At 64.4% G+C, this 19,056-nt stretch overlaps 1 protein-coding gene across 1 annotated transcript in view; it reads left to right on the forward strand.

The window, feature by feature from the left end:
* Positions 1-18,512, forward strand: part of GALNT9 (polypeptide N-acetylgalactosaminyltransferase 9) — a 36,868-nt gene extending 18,356 nt beyond the window's left edge. Inside the window, exons 3-11 of the mRNA XM_062182198.1 lie at positions 2,128-2,294; positions 4,275-4,449; positions 5,296-5,493; positions 11,805-11,922; positions 12,986-13,171; positions 15,693-15,830; positions 16,069-16,164; positions 17,110-17,277; positions 17,986-18,512. Coding sequence (XP_062038182.1) covers positions 2,128-2,294; positions 4,275-4,449; positions 5,296-5,493; positions 11,805-11,922; positions 12,986-13,171; positions 15,693-15,830; positions 16,069-16,164; positions 17,110-17,277; positions 17,986-18,132 — 1,393 coding nt within the window. The 3' untranslated portion in view covers positions 18,133-18,512. The remainder of the gene's footprint in view (positions 1-2,127; positions 2,295-4,274; positions 4,450-5,295; positions 5,494-11,804; positions 11,923-12,985; positions 13,172-15,692; positions 15,831-16,068; positions 16,165-17,109; positions 17,278-17,985) is intronic.
* Positions 18,513-19,056: the final 544 nt, after the last annotated feature.

Here is a 19,056-nt window from a genome sequence, read left to right on the forward strand (position 1 = left end):
AAACCGGAGACGCCGTGGCCCTGCCTGTGGTCACCAAAGCCCGAGCGCTCGTCTCGGTCACTACGTCTGCTCCAGAAGCTCACGAGGGAGCCTCAAGCAAACGTCTTGCTTCACAGACGCCATTCCTTTCTCAAGTCTGGCTGCCCACAGGGCCTGGGCCTGGAGGGGGGACACCCACGCTGCCCCTCACACCCCCGGCCTGAGCACCGTCTTCAGGCTGGCCGGGGCTGCCCGAGTCTCAGGGTGGTGGGGGCAGCTCTGGCTCGGGAGGCTTCGGATGCTGTGGCCTACGTGTGCCCTGGGAACTGCCCTAGGTACAAGGACGCTCCCGTCAAACCTGTGGCGCTGCCGTGAGAGCCGTGCCTGCTCTCCCCTGCTGCTCTCGTCTGGCCTAGAGAAATTCTCCCCAAGTCCCTGTAGATGGCACCATTTCGTTCCCGGGGTGCTCACGTCCAGGGTGATGGAGCGCAGTAACGCTGCCTCTCTGCTGGCAGGGACAAAGTGAGGATTCCTGGTTGACTAAGGAATGTGTTCAGGTTTAACAGGCAATGTAGAGACGTGTGCTGGGTCCACAAGAACCAGGCCCCCCAGGACACTGCTGATGGCCACAGGCGTGGCGCCCGGGGCTGGTAGGACTTGGCGGCAGAAATGACCCCAGGGCCCCGCTGTCCCCTCATGACCCCCCAGACGCGGCACCGGTGGCTGTGTGGCAAGGGTCGGAGCACCTGTGTCCCCCGGAGCCCGCCCCCTGCAGCGTGTCCCTCACATGATGCTGACCCGCACCTGAGCTGGTTCCTCTTGTCGTGCTTTACCTGGTTATTTACTTCACTTCGTCCTGGTTTTTTAAAGATGTAGTATATATTTATTTGAGAGGCAGAGTAACAGAGTGGAGAAGAGACAGGGAGAAAGGGTTCTTTGTTTGCTTTTTAGATTTATTTATTCATTTGAAAGGCAGAGTTACAAAGAGGCAGAGACAGAGAGAAAGAGAGACCTTCCATCTGCTGGTTCACTTCCTAGATGGCTGCAATGGCCAGAGCTGAGCCTATCTGAAGCCAGGAGCTTCTGGGTCTCTCTTGCCGGTGCAGGGACCCAAGGACTTGGGCCATTTTCTACTGCTTTCCCAGGCTACAGCAGAGAGCTGGATTGGAAGTGGAGCAACCGAGGGGCCGGCGCTGTGGCGTAAAGGATAAAACCACTGCCTGCAATGTCGGCATCCCATATGGGCGCTGGTTCGAGTCCCAGATGCTCCACTTCCCATCTAGCTCTCTGCTATGTCCTGGGAAAGCAGTAGATGGCCCAAGTCCTTGGGCCCCTGTACCCACATGGGAGACCCAGAAGAAACTTCTGGCTCCTGGCTTTGGATCAGTGCAGCTCAGGCTCTTTCAGTCAACTAGGGAGTGAACCAGCAGATGGAAGAGCTCTCTCTCTCTGCCTCTCCTTCTCTCTCTCTGTAACTCTGACTTATAAACAAACAAATAAATAAATAGAAGGGGAGCAGCTGGGACTGGAACCGACGCACATATGGGATGCTGGCACTGAAGGCAGCAGCTTTACCCGCTACGCCACAGCACTGGCCACAGGGAGCAAGGTTTTCCATCCTCTGGTTCACTCCTCCAATGGCCCCAGTGACCCGGACTCAGCCCATCTGAATCCAGGAGCCAGGAGCTTCTTCCGGGTCTCCCACGTGGGTGCAGGGGACCAAGGACTTGGGCCCCACTCAGCTGCTTCCGCAGGTGCATTGGCAGGGATCTTGATGGGAAGTGGAGCGGCCGGGACTCCAGCCAGCGCCCATATGTGACGCCAGCGCTGCTGCTGAGCCACAGGGCCATGTCCACCTTACTTGACCCGGTCATCTCCAGCACGTTGCTTCCTCTCGTGCCCATTTCTGTTTTTGACCATTTCCCTTGGTTGCTGTTCGCCCCTGCTCTCTGGAGAATCTATTTCGTTCCATTCGCATCCTTCGTCCTGCTCACACTCACAAGCAGACACACCTCCTCCAGCCGCCATCCGGACCCAAGTGCCTCTGCTCCTGGCCGCGGCCCCCCAGCCGGACCCCAGCAGCCCCTGTGCTGCCCCTTTCCCTGGGGGCGGGCCCATCCCCGCCCCCTGACTGCCCCGCCTCCGCAGGTGCAGGCAGATGACCTACTCCGAAGAGCTGCCCCAGGTCTCCGTGGTCTTCATCTTTGTCAACGAGGCCCTCTCGGTCATCCTGCGCTCCGTCCACAGCGTGGTCAACCACACGCCCTCCCAGCTCCTGAAGGAGGTCATCCTGGTGGACGACAACAGTGACAATGGTGAGCGGGCGCCGGCTCTGTGGCCTGGACGGGCTCTGGGCAGGTGCAGTGTCCCGGGCTGCTGTGGAGGGCGGCAGCGGGGGTGAAGTCGCGGAACTTCGCTCTACCTGTCCAGAGGTCTAGAGGCCAGGGTCCAGGGTGGCAGGGCTGTGCTGCCCCGGAGCTTCCTGGAAGTGGCCACTGCCTGCTCTGCTGGGGCTGCGTCCCCCCCAGCCCACCTCAGTCTGCATCTCTCTTCTAACAAGGAACGTCCACTTCGCTTGGGCCCTCTCCACATCCAGGGTCCACAGCTGGTCCCTGCCACATGAGGCCCTGTGCCCGGAAAGGCAGCCAGGCTCCGCCTCCTCCCCCGGCAGAGGCCCGGGGCCCTCACAGCTCTGTGGGGGCGTGCCTGGCCGGAGCTCGTGGAGCCCAGGGCCCCGTGGGTTCCCAGGCCTTGCCCCCACGTCAGCCTTGGGGTCGCTCAAAGCCCCCACACGCATGGGTGGTGTCCGGCCTGTCCAGTACCCGCCTTAGGCAGAGCAGGAGGAGCCCAGGGTGGCTCCAGCATGGGGGAGCCTGCAGGGCGGAGCACATGGGGTCTCTCACGCCGGCCTCCCCCAGTGGAGGGGCACAGGGGAGACGCCCCACAGCCCCCTGAGGAGGGGGTGGTGCCTTGGTCCTCAGCAGCCTGGGGCTGGGCAGGATGGGGAGAGAGGGCACAGCTGTCCCTGTAGCAGGGAACCCCGCGGCTCACCGGCTCACCGGCCGACCGCACCGTGTGCAGCCCCGGTGGCCGAGGAGCTGGGACGGGGCGCTGGCTCCGCCTTCGGGGCTCACCCCTCCCCTAAAACAGAGGGCCTCGTTGTGGGAGGGCCGCCTCCAGGAATCCTGGACTGCCCTGGCTTGAGCCACACCCTCGGCCAGGGCTGCCCTCAGCCAGTGTCCCCTGCTTGTCCCTGGGGAGCCCCTCAGTGCCCCAGTCCTTGGGTGGCTCTATTTCCTGTGAGTGGGGACCACACAGCCAGTGGCCAGCGTCCACCTCAGCCAGTGGCCAGCGTCCACCTCGGGCAGTGGCCAGCGTCCACCTCGGGCAGTGGCCAGCGTCCGCCTCGGGCAGTGACCAGCGTCCACCTCGGGCAGTGGCCAGTGTCCAGTTCGGGCAGTGGCCAGCGTCCACCTCGGGCAGTGGCCAGCGTCCAGTTCGGGCAGTGGCCAGCGTCCACCTCGGGCAGTGGCCAGCGTCTACCTCGGGCAGTGGCCAGCGTCCGCCTCGGGCAGTGGCCAGTGTCCACCTCGGGCAGTGGCCAGCGTCCACCTCGGGCAGTGACCAGCGTCCACCTCAGGCAGTGACCAGTGTCTGGCTCCGGTGTGGAGCTCGAGGTTTGTCACTGCTTCGTTGCTGTCCTCAGAAGTGGTGGCAAACACACCGCCAATGCTGCCCACTGTAACCAGCGTGTGGTGCTGCTGCCCTTGCTGTGTGACCTGACCACTGGCCAGCCACGTCCAGAACCTCCGCCTCGCACTCTGAAACCCCACCCTCGTCCGCACCGCCCCCGCCCTCCCCCCGACAGTCCCCAGCCGCCTCCACTCCACTCTGACCTGTGGGGACCTGGGGTGAGGGGGACCCACAGGGCCTGTGCTTCCGTGTCTGGGCCTTCTCACTGGACGGTGTCCTCCAGGTCCACGTGCGTTGTCCCTCCCTGCTTCAGGCTGAACAGCATTCCGGCACGTGGAAGGCCACGTGTGCCTCCCGGCCATCCACCGCGGACTGTGTCTCTCTCCTCGGCTGGGCGGCTCAGCCGTGTCCTGGCTCCGTCTGGGCTGGTCTCGCGTGCTTTCCTGTCTGCTCTCTCCGACCCACGCCAGCTTCACGGGGTGGGGTGTCTCTGGGTCTCCTCACAGCTGGCCTTGCAGCCAGGGCCCGCGGCGTCCCAACCGTGGGTTTCGGGGCCGTAGGCCCTGCCCTGGAGTGACACAATGCGATGTGTCTCTCCCCAGCGGAGCTCAAGTTCAACCTGGACCAGTACGTCCACAGGAGGTACCCAGGCCTGGTGAAGATCGTCCGCAACAGCCGGCGGGAAGGCCTGATTCGGGCGCGGCTGCAGGGCTGGAAGGTGGCCACGGCCCCCGTCGTCGGCTTCTTCGACGCCCATGTCGAGTTCAACACGGGCTGGTGAGGGCCGGGGCAGTTTGATGGCTGTGTGGGCCAGGGTGCCTCTCTGAGCTGTGCAGCCTGGCCGGGGTCAGCTCTGGGCTGGGGCTCCCCTAGATGCCGCTTTGCAAGAGTAGGGCTGAGAGCCTGGCGGGTGGCTTCTGCTGTCCAGCTCCTGAGCACGGACAGGTGCTCAGGGTGGAGCCCTGGACACCCAGGGACGCTGCATTGTTCAGACATTGCATCGCCGGGCCAGCAAATGACCCACAGCCACAGGGGCCATGCAGTGGGTGCTGGCGCCTGCTGCCCAGAGCTGCACCCCTCTCTGGTGCTGGGGAAGGGAGAGGCAGTCCCAGCGCTGGAACCTGCCGGTGCCACCCACGGCTGTGAACAGGCACACGTGGCATCTGGGGCGAGGGGCTACTTCCTTTCTCAGTTCCCAGCTGTATTCTGGTTTGTTAGAACAGAGTGGCACACAGCAGGCCCTCTGTTGGTCCTAGAGAACACAGGTACCTTCCACGGGTGCAGGAAATGGGGAAAGCCAGCCGGGCTGGGCTGGCCCCACGGGCTCTCTGGAGCCAGATGGCCCAGATGTCACAGATGGGCCGACAGCCAGGCACTGGTGTGCCCAGGGCCAGTCATCAGCTGTCCCTGCTCTCATGTGGGAAGCCCTGGCCAGGGCAGGTGGCAACTGAGATGATGGACCCCTGAGGCCTCTGGGGCTGAAGCTGTGGGGTCTCCGCAGGTAGGCAGTCAAGCTGCCATCAGGTGCTGGACTTGTGGCTGGCTGGGCCCTGCCCCTGCCCTCTGGGAATGGGGTGAGGGTCCCCAGACTCCCACCTTTCCTCACAGCTCTGCCTCCCCCAGGGCCGAGCCTGCCCTCTCGCGGATCCAGGAAGACCGGCGTCGCGTGGTCCTGCCCGCCATCGACAACATCAAGTTCAACACGTTCGAGGTGCAGCAGTACGCCAACGCGGCCCACGGCTACAACTGGGGCCTCTGGTGCATGTACGTCATCCCGCCCCAGGACTGGCTGGACCGTGGCGACGAGGCAGCGCCCATCAGGTGAGCTCATCAGGCGCAGCCCCGTGCCTGGGACAGAGAAACAGAGGCAGCATAGACAGGGCACAGCCTGGAGCAGAGGGGAGAGTAGAGGCAGCCATGACCCACGGCGGGGTGTCCAGGGGACAGTGGCCCCTGCTGACCGCAGCCAAGTGCGGGTTTGTATTTTGAGTTGATTCCTCAAACATAGAAGAGAAGAGAATGCAACATTTTAAAAACGCGCAATTGCAGCACTTTTGAGAAATGAGGCAGTCCAGCAGCCCTCAGCTGCACGGTCTTGGGGCGGCCGGGGAGCGAGGCTCAGCCACACAGCTCCCTGCCACGGTGCGCCACTGCCCGCCCCCACTCGCCTGCCTCTCTCCATCCCCATCCTGACGACCCTGCCCTCTCCTGTGCCCTGGGATGCAGCTGCAGTGCAAGGCCCTGCTGGCTCAGGCCTGCCGGCCTCTGCCGGGCTCTGCCCGGGACCCCAGCAAGCCCTCTCATGCTGAAAGGGCCCAGCACCGGCAGTGGTGCCCGCACACGGCTGGAACCAGGCCCTCTTCCCCGGCAGAGTCCCAGGGGCACCCAGGCAGGCAGCACTGCCCGTGGGTGGTGGGCACAGCTCTCAGGGGGGCCTGTACCAGCTTAGGACTGGTGTGCCCGCCCTCGGCTAGCAAGGAGGCATGAGCAGTAAGGGCTCGGGCAGCTGGGTGGTCCAGGGAGAGATCTCGGGGCACTGAGCGATGGGACAGGACAGCCTGGCCTCAACCCACACTTCACGGATCTCAGGGAAGGAGAAAGTGCTCAGACAGGGACCATGGCGGCCGTCAGAGCCAGAACAGGCACCGCCCTGGGCCCCACCCTGTGGCCACTGCCTGTGAGCCAAGGACCCTGGTGTCCGTGGGACAGGGCCCAGGTGACCTGCGAGGCAAGCAGCAGGGCAGGTGTGGGGGCCCGGAGCCCTCGTGGTGCAGGGCGCAGGTGGTCCCTGGGCTGGGTTCGGCAGGAACGGACTTCAAGGCCGTGTCCTTCGTTGGGAACACACTGGGTCCCCAGTCGGTAGCAGAACAAACGCCTGGGTTTGACACTTAAGAAACAGTGAAGTTCAGGGGCCCACTGGCCTCTCCCAGTGTTTGGCAGGCTCTGGACACCCCGACCTACAGCAGGAGCAGGGCCTGACCGTGCCGTGTGGTCAGCAGTTCCCTAGCTCCTCACAGCGCGACCTGGAGAGCCACCCCAACGCCAAAACCCCGTGCAACCAGGAGAGCGACCTGACGGACTCCACACAGACGACGCCCACCCCGCCCGCAGGTGCCAGGAGCGCAAAGGGGAGCCCCAGAGAGCCTCCTGCATGCGCTCGGCTCTGGTGCCTGGGGACAGGACAGACCGCCTTACAGGACAGGACAGACCGCCTTACAGAGGCGGCCAGCGTGAGCACAAACGGGGCTTCGCTGCGGGAAGCTGGCAGCTCTCATAAAGGCACAAGATGCTTCCCGTCTGGCCTGGCCACCCCGCTCCTACGTGTTCCGCCATACATGGAAACGAAGGCTCCGCACGCGTGTCCACAGCGGCACTGCGCACCATGGCCGCGGTCGGAAGCGGCTGCTCCTGAGTCGGTGAGCGGAGCATGGAGGCTTCTCTGTGATGAGGAGGAGGGAGCCGCGTCCAGGAGCCGGCGCCCCGAGCGCGTCCGTGTAAGACCCCCGGTGGGAGAGGCTGGCCGGGAGGGCCAGGGCAAGTCCCTGGGAAGGCATGCCGACCGCTGGACCGAGAGGGCTGTGCAGACACAGAAGCATCAACACGCACATCCAACAATGCACACTTCATGCCCAGAAGGGGACTTTTAAAAAGATTTATTTATTTGAAAGGCAGAGTTACAGAGCGAGAGAGAAAGAGAGAGAGAGAGAGAGAGAGCGCTTTCATCCGCTGGTTCCCTCCTCAAATGGCCACAATGGCCAGGGCTAGGCCAGACCGAAGCCAGGAGCCAGGAGCTTCTTCTGGGGCTCCCACATGGGTGCAGGAGCCCAAGGATTTGAGCCATCTTCTGCTTTCCCAGGCGCCTAAGCAGAGAGCTGAATTGGAAGGGGAGCAACTGGATTCAAACTGGCACCCATATGGGATGCTGGCACTGCAGGTGGCAGCTTTACCCGCTGCGTCACAGTGCCAGCCCCCAGAAGCTGATTATTTTTTATTTTTTTATTTTTTGGCAGGCAGAGTTAGACAGTGAGAGAGAGAGACAGATAGAAAGGTCTAAAGGTTTTCCTTCAGTTAGTTCACCCCCCAAATGGCCGCTATGGCCGGCGTTGCACCGATCCGAAGCCAGGAGCCAGGTGCTGCCTCCTGGTCTCCCACGCGGGTGCAGGGCCCAAGCACTTGGGCCATCCTCCGCTGCACTCCTGGGCAACAGCAGAGAACTGGACTGGAAGAGGAGCAACTGGGACAGAATCCGGCGCCCCGACTGGGACTAGAACCTGGTGTGCCGGCGCCGCAGGCGGAGGATTAGCCTAGTGAGCCGCGGCGCCTGCCCAGAAGTTAATTTTTAAAGAACTACATGAAATACTGACAAAGTTAACAATTTCACTGCTGAAGCGTGTGCCGAGCCGGTCACTCTCACATCTCTAGGAAGGGCCCAGCGCGAGGAACGACGTTGGCTGCAGCAGCAGGAGAGAGCGGGCTCGGGCTCGGGGCAGACGCACACGCTCTCTGGGGGCAGACATGCAGGAGGCCCCTGGACGCCGCCTGTGGGTGGAGGCATCGTGCCTGCGCCATCGCCTGATCTGTCCCCAGGGCTGACTCTCATCACCCCCCTCTCTCTGGAGGAAGTGGGGGGAGGGGGTTACCCTAGGGCCTGGTGACTTCTCACAGGGACTCGCCATCCCACAGAGCACAGGACAGGGCGAGAGGCAGTCCCAGGAGGAATCCCAGTTATCCGAGGGCCTCCTCGGAAGACAGAGACGCTCAGGTGCGGCCCACCGCATGCGCCCAAAAGCTGTGTTCCTGTCCCCTCGGAACCCAGGGCCCCAAGCATACTGGGAAAGGGTCTTTTCCAGTGGGGTGATAGTGCTGGATTGCAGGTGGGTCCTGGATGCTCTCCTGGGGTCCCTGTAGGTCCCTAGCAGAGGCACACATGGGGTGAGGGAGGCTGAGGACAGAGGGACATAGCTACAAGCCACGGGTACCCCGAGTGGCCAGGTTCCCCCCGGAGCTTGCAGGGGGATGTGGTCCTGTCACTTGGACAGACTTCCAGGATCCTGAGCTGGAGAGAGGAAATCTTGGTCTCACACCTCCCAGCTGAGGGCCACTCGTTCTGGCGGCCCCAGGACAGAGGCACGAGGTAACCCAAATGACAGGAGCCCAGTACTGGCCCTTGGCGGAGCCTGGACAGGTGAGGAGGGGCCAGAGCGCGGGGCTGGGCAGCCCTCCGCGGGGCAGGGAGCCAAGGGCAGCTGCTGGGGCCATACAGGAAGCAGGTGGGTGCTGCGTGTGACCGCCGCAAAGAGCCTTTGGTCAACACAGCCCAGGGCCAGGGCCAGTGATCGGCGTCTGTCCTCGCCGTGCGTGGGGCCACGTATGCTGTGGCCGTACGGGTCAATGTGCTTGTAACCCACCTGGAAATCAGATGTGCGAGCGCTGGGGGGGAGGGGGGGAGCCAGCACACAGGACGTCCCCTGCGCCAGGGGCGGGAAGCCTCCAGGTGTGAATCCGTGCCCTGAGAGAGGCAAAGTGAGAGATGAAAGGACCGAGAAGCCAGGAAAAAGGGGAGACTCCAGGACGCCCCCTGCCTGACACACACACGGCAGACCGGAGCAAGAGCGGGGCCCAGGGACGGACGGCGCTTCCTGGAGCACCGGGAGTAGCCGGGAGACTCCCTGAGCCCCTCCCCTCACATGGAGCATGGGGGTGCTGGGAGACTCCCTCTACATCCCTCCCCTCACGTGGAGCGTGGGGGTGCTGGGAGACTCCCTCTACATCCCTCCCCTCACGTGGAGGGTGGGGGTGCCGGGAGACTCCCTCTACATCCCTCCCCTCACGTGGAGCGTGGGGGTGCCGGGAGACTCCCTCTACATCCCTCCCCTCACGTGGAGCGTGGGGGTGCTGGGAGGCTCCCTCTACACCCCTCCCCTCACGTGGAGGGTGGGGGTGACGGAGGTGGGGGTGCTGGGAGACTCCCTCCCTCTACACCCCTCCCCTCACGTGGAGCGTGGGGGTGCTGGGAGGCTCCCGGCAGACATCAGCGGTGTGTTAGTAGGTGACATTTCGCCTTGGGTTGGCCTACAACTCCTGGTTTGTCCAGAGGCCTCTCTCTCTCCAGGTCCATTCCGTGGCCTCTGCTGGTTCTCACGGCACTGCCTGGCACTCACACAGCCGCAGGGTTGGGGCAGCGCGGGACGCCCGCAGCCCCGGCTCGGAGACCGCAGACTCCCGCCAGACCACTGAAACAGGGAAATCCGTGCTCACGTCGACACAGGGGCCTTGGGAGCCTCCTGCTGTACCACAGGCAGCTGAGCGAGTGATGCCCGTGGCCTCTGATGAGGGGGCACAGTGGCCCTTCAGGGCCTGTTGGGGGTTCCCAGCATAGGTCCGGGCCTCCCTCCACGGCGGCCACGACCGCTGTCACAGCGGCCATCACGGTGCTGTCACATGACTGTGGTGCTCACCGGTGAAGCAGCTGCTGGACCCTGGCTGGAATCCACAGAGCCAGGCTGGCACACGGAGCCCAGTAGCTCTGGGGCATTCACAGTATTGCCAACCACACGCCCATCTCGATCCAAAACATTGGCTCTGCCAAGCAGGGCCCACAAGCGCCCCGCCACTGCCTTGCGTGTCATCTCTGTGGACTTCCCTTCAGGATGCACGTCACAGGGAAGCGCACTCCGTGGCCTTCGGTCCGCAGTGTCCAGATCCGAGGTTCACGCCACGGCTGCATCAGGTTCATCACACGTGGACCACGGCTGTGTGAGGGACAGCTGATCCGCTTCCAATTTTAAAAACGATTTATTTATTTATTTGAAAGTCAGAGTTACACAGAGAGAGAAGGAGAGGCAGAGAGAGAGAGAGGCCTTCCGTCCGCTGGTTCATTTCCTGGATGGCTACAATGGCCAGAGCCGCACTGATCCGAAGATAGGAGCTTCTTCCGGGTCTCCCACGAAGGTGCAGGGACCCAAGGACCTGGGCCATCTCCCACTGCTTTCCCAGGCCATAGCAGAGAGCGGGATCAGAAGAGAAGCAGCCGAGACTTGAACCGGCGCCCATATGGGCCTCAGCCGCCAAGCACAGCGCCGGCCCCGCGATGATGGCCGTCTCCGCCTCTGTTGTTTGTGGACGTCCATGGGCGTTGGTTTCTGACTTCTCAGACACTGGGGGCAGAGTTGCTTTTCTTGTGGGAGGACTGAGCCCGGTTTTTGCCGTTGTCTTTGGTAAAGGGACATTTGGTGCAGGTGGCGGTGCAGGGTGGGGGTGGCCTCAGCCGGCGGCCTGCCGGGCCTCGCAGGGCTGCCGTGGCGCGGGGGAACCACTGTCGCTGCCCAGGGGAGCGTGTGCTCTGCGGGAAGGTGCCCTCAGAGGCCATCAGGCCTGCTCTTCCTGCACGGGGACCGCCTGCCTCCGCGTCTCGCTCTCACCCGCGCCCCGGTAGACACCGACTGTGTCCCGAGCTGGGGGACCTCGGTCAGCGCGGTGCCGACCGCCCGTTCGCCCCTCGGCCTCCTGCTCTTGTGGTCGCTGCCCCGGGTCACCGCTCCCCACGACTCTAGATTTTGACGCAGATTAGGAAGAACACAGCCAGCATGTCGGCTTGTGATTTCAGACACTGGCGAGGCTAAAGGTGCTGACGAAAACCAAGTAGATGGAAGCAAAATCGCCGCAGAAATAGAGGCTCAGCCGCGGCCTCAGCCTGCGGCTGCCCAGGTTCCGCACGCGCAGCTCCGGGGTTCCCCGGCGGAGCCAGGGAAGCCCACAGAGGCGAGCAGGCCTGCCCGTTGCAATGCCGGGTGCTCTTCCACAGACAAGACGACGAAGGGGTGGCAGTGACCGTGCCCTGGGAACCGGCGTTCAGGGCCACCTCAGGTTCCCCGAGTCACCCGGCTGTCCCCTCGATGCCCTGTGCTAGGCTGCTCGTTTGTCATCTGCTGATGTGCAAGAGCGCTGGGACTCTGGTCTGTGCTGGGGGCTTCACCAGGCTCCAAGGGCAGTAGAGACCTGTGCCCAGCAGCTCCAGAAGCCATAGCCCCATGCCCAGACCGCAGAGAGCCCGCTGGGGACGGGAGGCACGGGGTGAGGTCCGAGGGCCTGGGCAGGCACCGCGGCCACCGGGCACTGTCTGCTGCCCTCAGGACCCCGGCCATGATCGGCTGCTCCTTCGTGGTGGACCGGGAGTACTTCGGGGACATCGGCCTGCTGGACCCCGGCATGGAAGTGTACGGCGGGGAGAACATTGAGTTGGGCATGCGGGTAAGTGGGGCTGCGGGGGCGCTCACAGGGGCCGGAGAGCAGGTGAGCTCCGGAGCTGTCAGTCAGCCGTTCACACAGCTGAGCATCCGCGCTGGAAGCTTCTGGAGCCTCGCGCTGTGAGTGTCGGAGGAAAGTGGTAACAGGCGGCACGGCTTCCCCCAGGTGTGGCAGTGCAGGGGGAGGGTGGGTCTCTTTCCCAGCCTGGCACCTGTGCCTCCGCAGGTGTGGCAGTGCAGGGGGAGGGTGGGTGTCTTTCCCAGCCTCTCACCTGTGCCTCCGCAGGTGTGGCAGTGCAGGGGGAGGGTGGGTGTCTTTCCCAGCCTCTCACCTGTGCCTCCCCAGGTGTGGCAGTGCAGGGGGAGGGTGGGTGTCTTTCCCAGCCTCTCACCTGTGCCTCCGCAGGTGTGGCAGTGCAGGGGGAGGGTGGGTCTCTTTCCCAGCCTGGCACCTGTGCCTCCGCAGGTGTGGCAGTGCAGGGGGAGGGTGGGTCTCTTTCCCAGCCTGGCACCTGTGCCTCCGCAGGTGTGGCAGTGCAGGGGGAGGGTGGGTGTCTTTCCCAGCCTCTCACCTGTGCCTCCCCAGGTGTGGCAGTGCAGGGGGAGGGTGGGTCTCTTTCCCAGCCTGGCAAACTGTGCCTCCGCAGGTGTGGCAGTGCAGGCGGAGGGTGGGTGTCTTTCCCAGCCTCTCACCTGTGCCTCCACAGGTGTGGCAGTGCAGGGGGAGGGTGGGTCTCTTTCCCAGCCTGGCACCTGTGCCTCCCCAGGTGTGGCAGTGCAGGGGGAGGGTGGGTCTCTTTCCCAGCCTCTCACCTGTGCCTCCGCAGGTGTGGCAGTGCAGGGGGAGGGTGGGTCTCTTTCCCAGCCTGGCACCTGTGCCTCCGCAGGTGTGGCAGTGCAGGGGGAGGGTGGGTGTCTTTCCCAGCCTCTCACCTGTGCCTCCCCAGGTGTGGCAGTGCAGGGGGAGGGTGGGTCTCTTTCCCAGCCTGGCACCTGTGCCTCCCCAGGTGTGGCAGTGCAGGCGGAGGGTGGGTCTCTTTCCCAGCCCCGCACCTGTGCCTCTGCAGGTGTGGCAGTGCGGCGGCAGCATGGAGGTGCTGCCCTGCTCCCGCGTGGCCCACATCGAGCGCAGCAGGAAGCCCTACAACAACGACATCGACTACTACGCCAAGCGCAACGCCTTGCGGGCGGCTGAGGTGTGGATGGACGACTTCAAGTCGCACGTGTACATGGCCTGGAACATCCCCATGACGGTGAGCCGGGCACCAGCGGGGCCGGGAGATGGGCGCCCAGGGAGGCGTGGCAGCTGCAGCCACCGAGATCTGGCGCCAGGGCCAGGCAGCATGAGGCTGGCCGGTGCTGAGGCCGCTTGGGAAGGCCTCGTGGTTATGGCCCAGCCTCAGCGGCCCTGCCTCACCCTGGGTGGATCACTCTTCGCAGGTGGGAAGGAGGGCGGCCACCTCTGGCCATGGAAGTGTGGGTCGTGTGGCTGCTCTGCCTTGCCCACTGGCCTGACCTCCTGGAGTCCCCAGGTGGTGTCACAGCCAAGGGTGCAGGTTCTCCATGTGCAGACCCCAGGGTGTTGGTAGAGGCGCAGACCCCAGGAGGGCCTTGGCCAGGAGCGTCAGAGCCTCGTTCCAGGCGTCCCACAACCCTCTGCAGCCAGCGGCACCCAGGACCCACAGTGACCCAGCCTCAGGGACACCCAGAGGCACGTGGGGTTAGGTTCCTGGGACGTTGTTCCTGGGACATTGCCATGGCCACCACCTGGAGCTCACTGGGCCACACCCCCACCAGGGGGCCCTGCTGGGGATCAGACCCTGTGGTACCAGGATGTCCCCGATGACCACAGACCCCGCCCTCAGCTGTGGTGTCTTCTGGCGAGTTCTATCACGGCACAGCAGCTTCCAGATCTCATCTAACAATGCTGTTGTTCCTGCGCCCACAGATAGGGAAACTGAGGCACAGAGGGGCCAGTGCGCTGACCCAGGACACACAGCAAGTGACATGACTAGGGCCCTGCAGGGCCGAGGCCACAGACGCCCACACTGTCCCTCGGCTGCCATGTGTTCCCACCAGATTTTTTTTTTTTTTTAAGGATTTATCTATTGGGGTCGGCTCTGTGTCACAGCAGGTAAAGCTACTACCTGTGTTGCTGGCATCCCACATGGGTGCAGGTTCAAGTCCAGGCTGCTCTACTTCTGATCCGGCTCCCTGGTAATGGCCTGGGAAAGCAGTAGAAGATGGCCCAAGTCCTTGGGCCCCTGCACCTTCATGGGAGACCTGGAAGAAGCTCCTGGCTTCAGCCTGGCCCAGCTCTGGCTGTTGTGGCCATTTGGGGAGTGAACCAGCAGATGGAAGACCTTTCTCTCTCTCTCTGTTTCAGCCTCTCTGTAATTCTGCCTTTCAAATAAATAAATAGATATTTTAAAAAAGAGAGATTTATTTATCTTTGAAGGCAGAGGACCAGAGAGAGAGAAAGAAAGAGAGAAAGAAAATACTTCCATCCACTCACGGGTTCACCCCCCAGACGGCTGCACTGGCCAGGGCTGGGCTAGGGGGAAGCCGGGAGCCAGAAGCTTGGTCTAGGTCTTCTATGTGGGTGGCAGGGTACCCAGCACTTGGGCCATCCTCTGCTGCTTTCCCAGGCCACTAGGGAGCTGCATCAGAAGTGGAGCAGCCGGGGCTTGAACCTGCACCCCATGTGGGACGCCGGGGTTGCAGGTGGTGGCTTTACCTACTGCACAGTGCCGGCCCTCTGGTGTGGACCTGGCCAGTCCAGGCTTGCAGCTGGCCTTGCACTTCCTGTAGGGAGCTGGGTTCTGGCCCCTTTGGCACGGCCACAACAGGGCAGGTAGGAACGAGGCTTTCCCAGGAGGATGCAGTCCACTGTCCCCAGCTCCCGTTGAGCCCTGGCCACAGGAGGCGCTTGGGTTCCCCAGCCCTGGAGCCACCTCACCCCTGACCCCATGTACCCACTGAGGACCAGCATGTCGCCACCAGGGACACATGTGCTCTGCGCACGATCTCACCCAAGCAGCACCCGGGCCGTGTGTGCCCAGCGCTGTGCCCTGGCTTCCTCACGCTCTCCCTGCAACCTCCCCGGCTGGCGCTGTGGCGTTAGGTGATGTTGCCTGGAGGACCCAGGCTGGGCCATCTGCTCGTCTGACCCCGTGAGGGCGACCCCAGCCTCACGCCCTGCCCTGGATCACTGGCCAGGCACACAGGCCAGGAGGCCTGCACTGGAGTGTTAGGGATGAGTCAGCCCCGTGCTACCCTCCGTGAACTGGGCAGATCAGAAGGTGCCTTGTCCGGCCGCTGAGCGCTTGTTCCGGGACCCAGGGCCGCGGCTTGGGCCAGCCAGGGAGGCCGGTCAGGGCCATTGTGTGTCCTGTGACTCCGGCCGCTGAGCGCTTGTTCCGGGACGTAGGGCCGCAGCTTGGGCCAGCCAGGGCGGCCGGCCAGGGCCGTTGTGTGTCCTGTGACTCACAGGGTGGCAGTGTTTCTGCTGCAGCCACCCCACTTTGCAGACGGGAAGACTGAGGCATGGAGCGGTGAAGGGGCCCCAAGGCCACAGCCGAGCCCGCCCGAGTCAGCCGCGGGAGCTGCCTGCCCCCGGCTGACCCCTGACACCACAGCAGGGGTTTGTGGCCAGGGTCCAGGTTTACGACAGTGAACGGGGGCGTCGGGGCCCTGGAGGGCTGCTCCGGTGAGGGCAGACCTGCCTCCTGGGGACTGAGACCCTCACCTGCCCTCCGCCTGTCCGCCCTGCAGAACCCAGGGGTGGACTTCGGGGACGTGTCCGAGAGGCTGGCCCTGCGCCGCAGGCTGAAATGCCGCAGCTTCCAGTGGTACCTGGAGAACGTGTACCCCGAGATGAGGGTCTACAGCGACACGCTGGCCTACGGAGAGGTACCGGCCCCCGGGGCTTCCGGCCCAAGTGCTCCCCCACCTGCACACACAGGTCCTCGTGGCCTGAAGTACACACCAGTGCACACAGACACCCACATGAGTATGTCTGGGTGTGGGCAAACCCATCAGTTCACACCCATGTGTTCCCACAGGGTGCCTGGTGGAAGTCCCCACTGACCCATCCATCCCTGTAGCCCCTGGCCCTGGGACCCCTCTGTGACCAGGGGCTTCTTTGCAGGTGCGAAACAGCAAAGCCAGCGGCTACTGCCTGGACCAGGGCTCAGAGGACGACGACCAGGCCATCCTGTACCCCTGCCACGGGATGTCCTCCCAGGTAGGACCGGCGGCCGGCCACACACTGCTGCAGGGCACTGGCCCCTGACCCCAGCCATGGCGGGGGTGCTCAGGTGCCGCGGGGCTCCTGCCCTGCCCATGCAGGCCAGTCAGGGGAACAAGGCCCCCGAAGTCAGCCGGTGCTGAGCAGGGCGCCTCTCAGGGCTGCTGGAGGGCGTGCCGGACACCTGGCACGGTGTGGGTGTAACAGGACGTCGGCCATCACCTTCTACCAACACCCGGCTCCCCGTGGGGCCCCTGCAGAGCCCGGCCAAACCGCAGGTGCTGCCGCTGGAGTCTGTTTCTGCCTGGTGTTGGTGTCAATCAAATTCACCCTGACTCCCACTTTCCCAGAATGGTGCACGGGCTGGCCGACGGCTCCACCCGGGGCGAAAACCCTGTGGCCGCCGAGCCACCAAGCACGGGTAGCGCCTCAGCCTGGAGGCCGTGGAGTGTCCCCTCGGCCACAGTTAACTGCAGGCCACAGGGCCATGCTCCTTCCTGTTCCGGAACTTTCTGAGGCCGGGGCGGGGTTTTGCTGCTGCTCCAGCTCCTTGACTGTTGCTTGGGCCCTGGAGCTCTGGACGCATCCCAGGCCTCCAGTCTGGCTCCTCCTGCGGTTCGGCCAGCAGTAGGCAGGGCTCAGCCCAGGCCACGCAGGGCCTTGCCGAATTCCTGACCACTCTGTCCTCCAGAAACTGGCCGCAGAGCCCACCTGCCCCCTGCAGAACCTCAGCTCGGCCGCTGGATTCGGCCCTGCCCAGTGGCCAGCTCACACCCAGCGAGGGTGGGAGACTCCAGGCCACCCACCGGGCAGCCCCGAGTGAACAGCTGCTTTAGGGGATCCCCGCTGCCCCTCACACCGGATCCAGAGCCTGCCGGGCAGGGGTGGGCAGTGGCCCCTGCAGGGCCTCATCCGCTCACGGCGCCCGCTGGTCCCTCCCAGCTGGTGCGGTACAGCACAGACGGCCTCCTGCAGCTCGGACCCCTGGGCTCCACCGCCTTCCTGCCCGACTCCAAGTGTCTGGTGGACGACGGCGGGGGCCGGAGCCCTGCCCTGAGGAAGTGCGAGGATGTGGCCCGGCCCACCCAGCGGCTGTGGGACTTCACCCAGGTGAGGGCAGGGGGCTGAGCCCGCTGTGGGTGGGGGTCCGAGGCCAGGGCTTGGATCTGCTCCCACTTGAGCCTGAGGCACTGCCCAGGGTCACACGATGAGAGGGCCTGGGAGTCTGCAGCCCCGCCCTCCCTGCCACCCACCTCCATCCACACTGACCACGTGGCTGGTACTGGGCGAGGACGTGGGCGTGTTGGGGACACAGTTTGACCCCGCCATGTCTGGCACTGACAGGCCAGGGGCGCCTCTGACCCTGGCTCCTCAGAGTCCCTGGGAGTCCTCGCCTGAGCCCTGACTCATCTCTTCCACGCCCCTCCATCATCACGCCTGCTGTGCGCAGACCCCATGAGGGTCGCTGTGGCTGTCTTGCCTGGGCAGTGGCCTCTGGGGTCCCTGGCTAAGTTGAGGCCACAGGAGGCACCCGGCAAACAAGGGTCAAACGCGGGGGTGGGGTCTGGCCAGGTTTGGCTGGGTGGTAAGGGCCAGTGGGGCTGTTGCTCTGCTCCTGGACCTGTTGGGCCTGGCCAGGGCCGTGGAGCTTTGGGGACCCAGGAAGCTGGGGCCCCTGGGCCCTGTGTTCCTGCTGCCTCTTGGATCTCAGAGGCAGAGAGCGGGGCAGCTGGTGAGCTGGCAGTGGAGGCAGGCACAGCGGCAGGCTGGGGGGACCCGGGGCTCCCTGGCTGACTCCGTCCCCCCCCCCCCCAACAGAGCAGCCCCATCGTGAGCCGAGACACCGGCCGGTGCCTGGAGGTGGAAATGTCCCAAGAAGCCAACTTCGGGCTGCGGCTGGTGGTGCAGAGGTGCTCAGGGCAGAAGTGGGTGATCCGAAACTGGGTCAGGCACAGGCGGCACTGACCCTCGTGGGCCTCGGGAGCCATCGGCTGCAGCCAGGACGGGGGTCGCTCCCTCCCCTCGAATCCGCCGCAGCCCCGGGAGAGGGCGCCTCTGAGGCCTGGGGGGTGCCGCTCCCAACCACGTGCCTTTTCCGCGGTGATCCCCAAAGGTTGCCCCTCTCCTGCATGCGCAAAACCCTGGACTCCCCCCACCTGCGGAGGCAAACCCACCCTGGCCGAGGTCGGTGGGCCCAGGGGGTCTGTGCAGGCCGCCCACCCTCCCCAGCACCAAAACCCAAGGCGAAGCCAGGGGCGGCCCTAGGTATCCCTGTACGGGCGGAAACAGGAGGGGCTCTTGTGCAACTGACTGCCACAGCAGGGCCCAGACCCGAGCGGGCAGCAGAGGCGCTGAGCTGGGCCTGGCGTCTTGGGGCCTGGGCTGGCGGCCACCGCGGCCCGGGTTCCTGCTCTCTGCGGCAGGGGTCAGCAAACATGACCTGGCTCCTGGCCTGTTTTTTATAAATAAAGTTTTATTGGCTCATAGCCAGCCCACTGTCTGTGGGCTGCATGGCTGTGAAAACAGAGCACCGTGCTCTCTGCCGCCACCTGCGCCAGGACACAGGGCGGGCGGGGAGGGGCCCAGGGGCCAGAATCGGGGCCACACGTGGCTGCACAGGTGGGAAACGCGCTCTCCGAGGTGGCCCCATGTCTGCCTGGCACCCAGGGTCTCCACGTGCCAGGGCAGGCGTGTGGTGGGCACAGGTCACAGCCTCTCTGCGGCAGGCTTCTCTATCCTCAGCCCCTCTCACTAGTGCACAGCTGCCCCCTTCAGGATGACGACGGAGGCAAAATGCGGGCAGTGGGCGAGACCCCGCCCTGGCTGCGGGCTGGTCCTGAATGCCCACAGGAAACGGAAGCTCGCGTGTGTGTTACAGCAAATGGCACC

This window comes from Lepus europaeus, chromosome 23, assembly GCF_033115175.1.
Source record: "Lepus europaeus isolate LE1 chromosome 23, mLepTim1.pri, whole genome shotgun sequence".
NCBI lineage: Eukaryota > Metazoa > Chordata > Mammalia > Lagomorpha > Leporidae > Lepus > Lepus europaeus.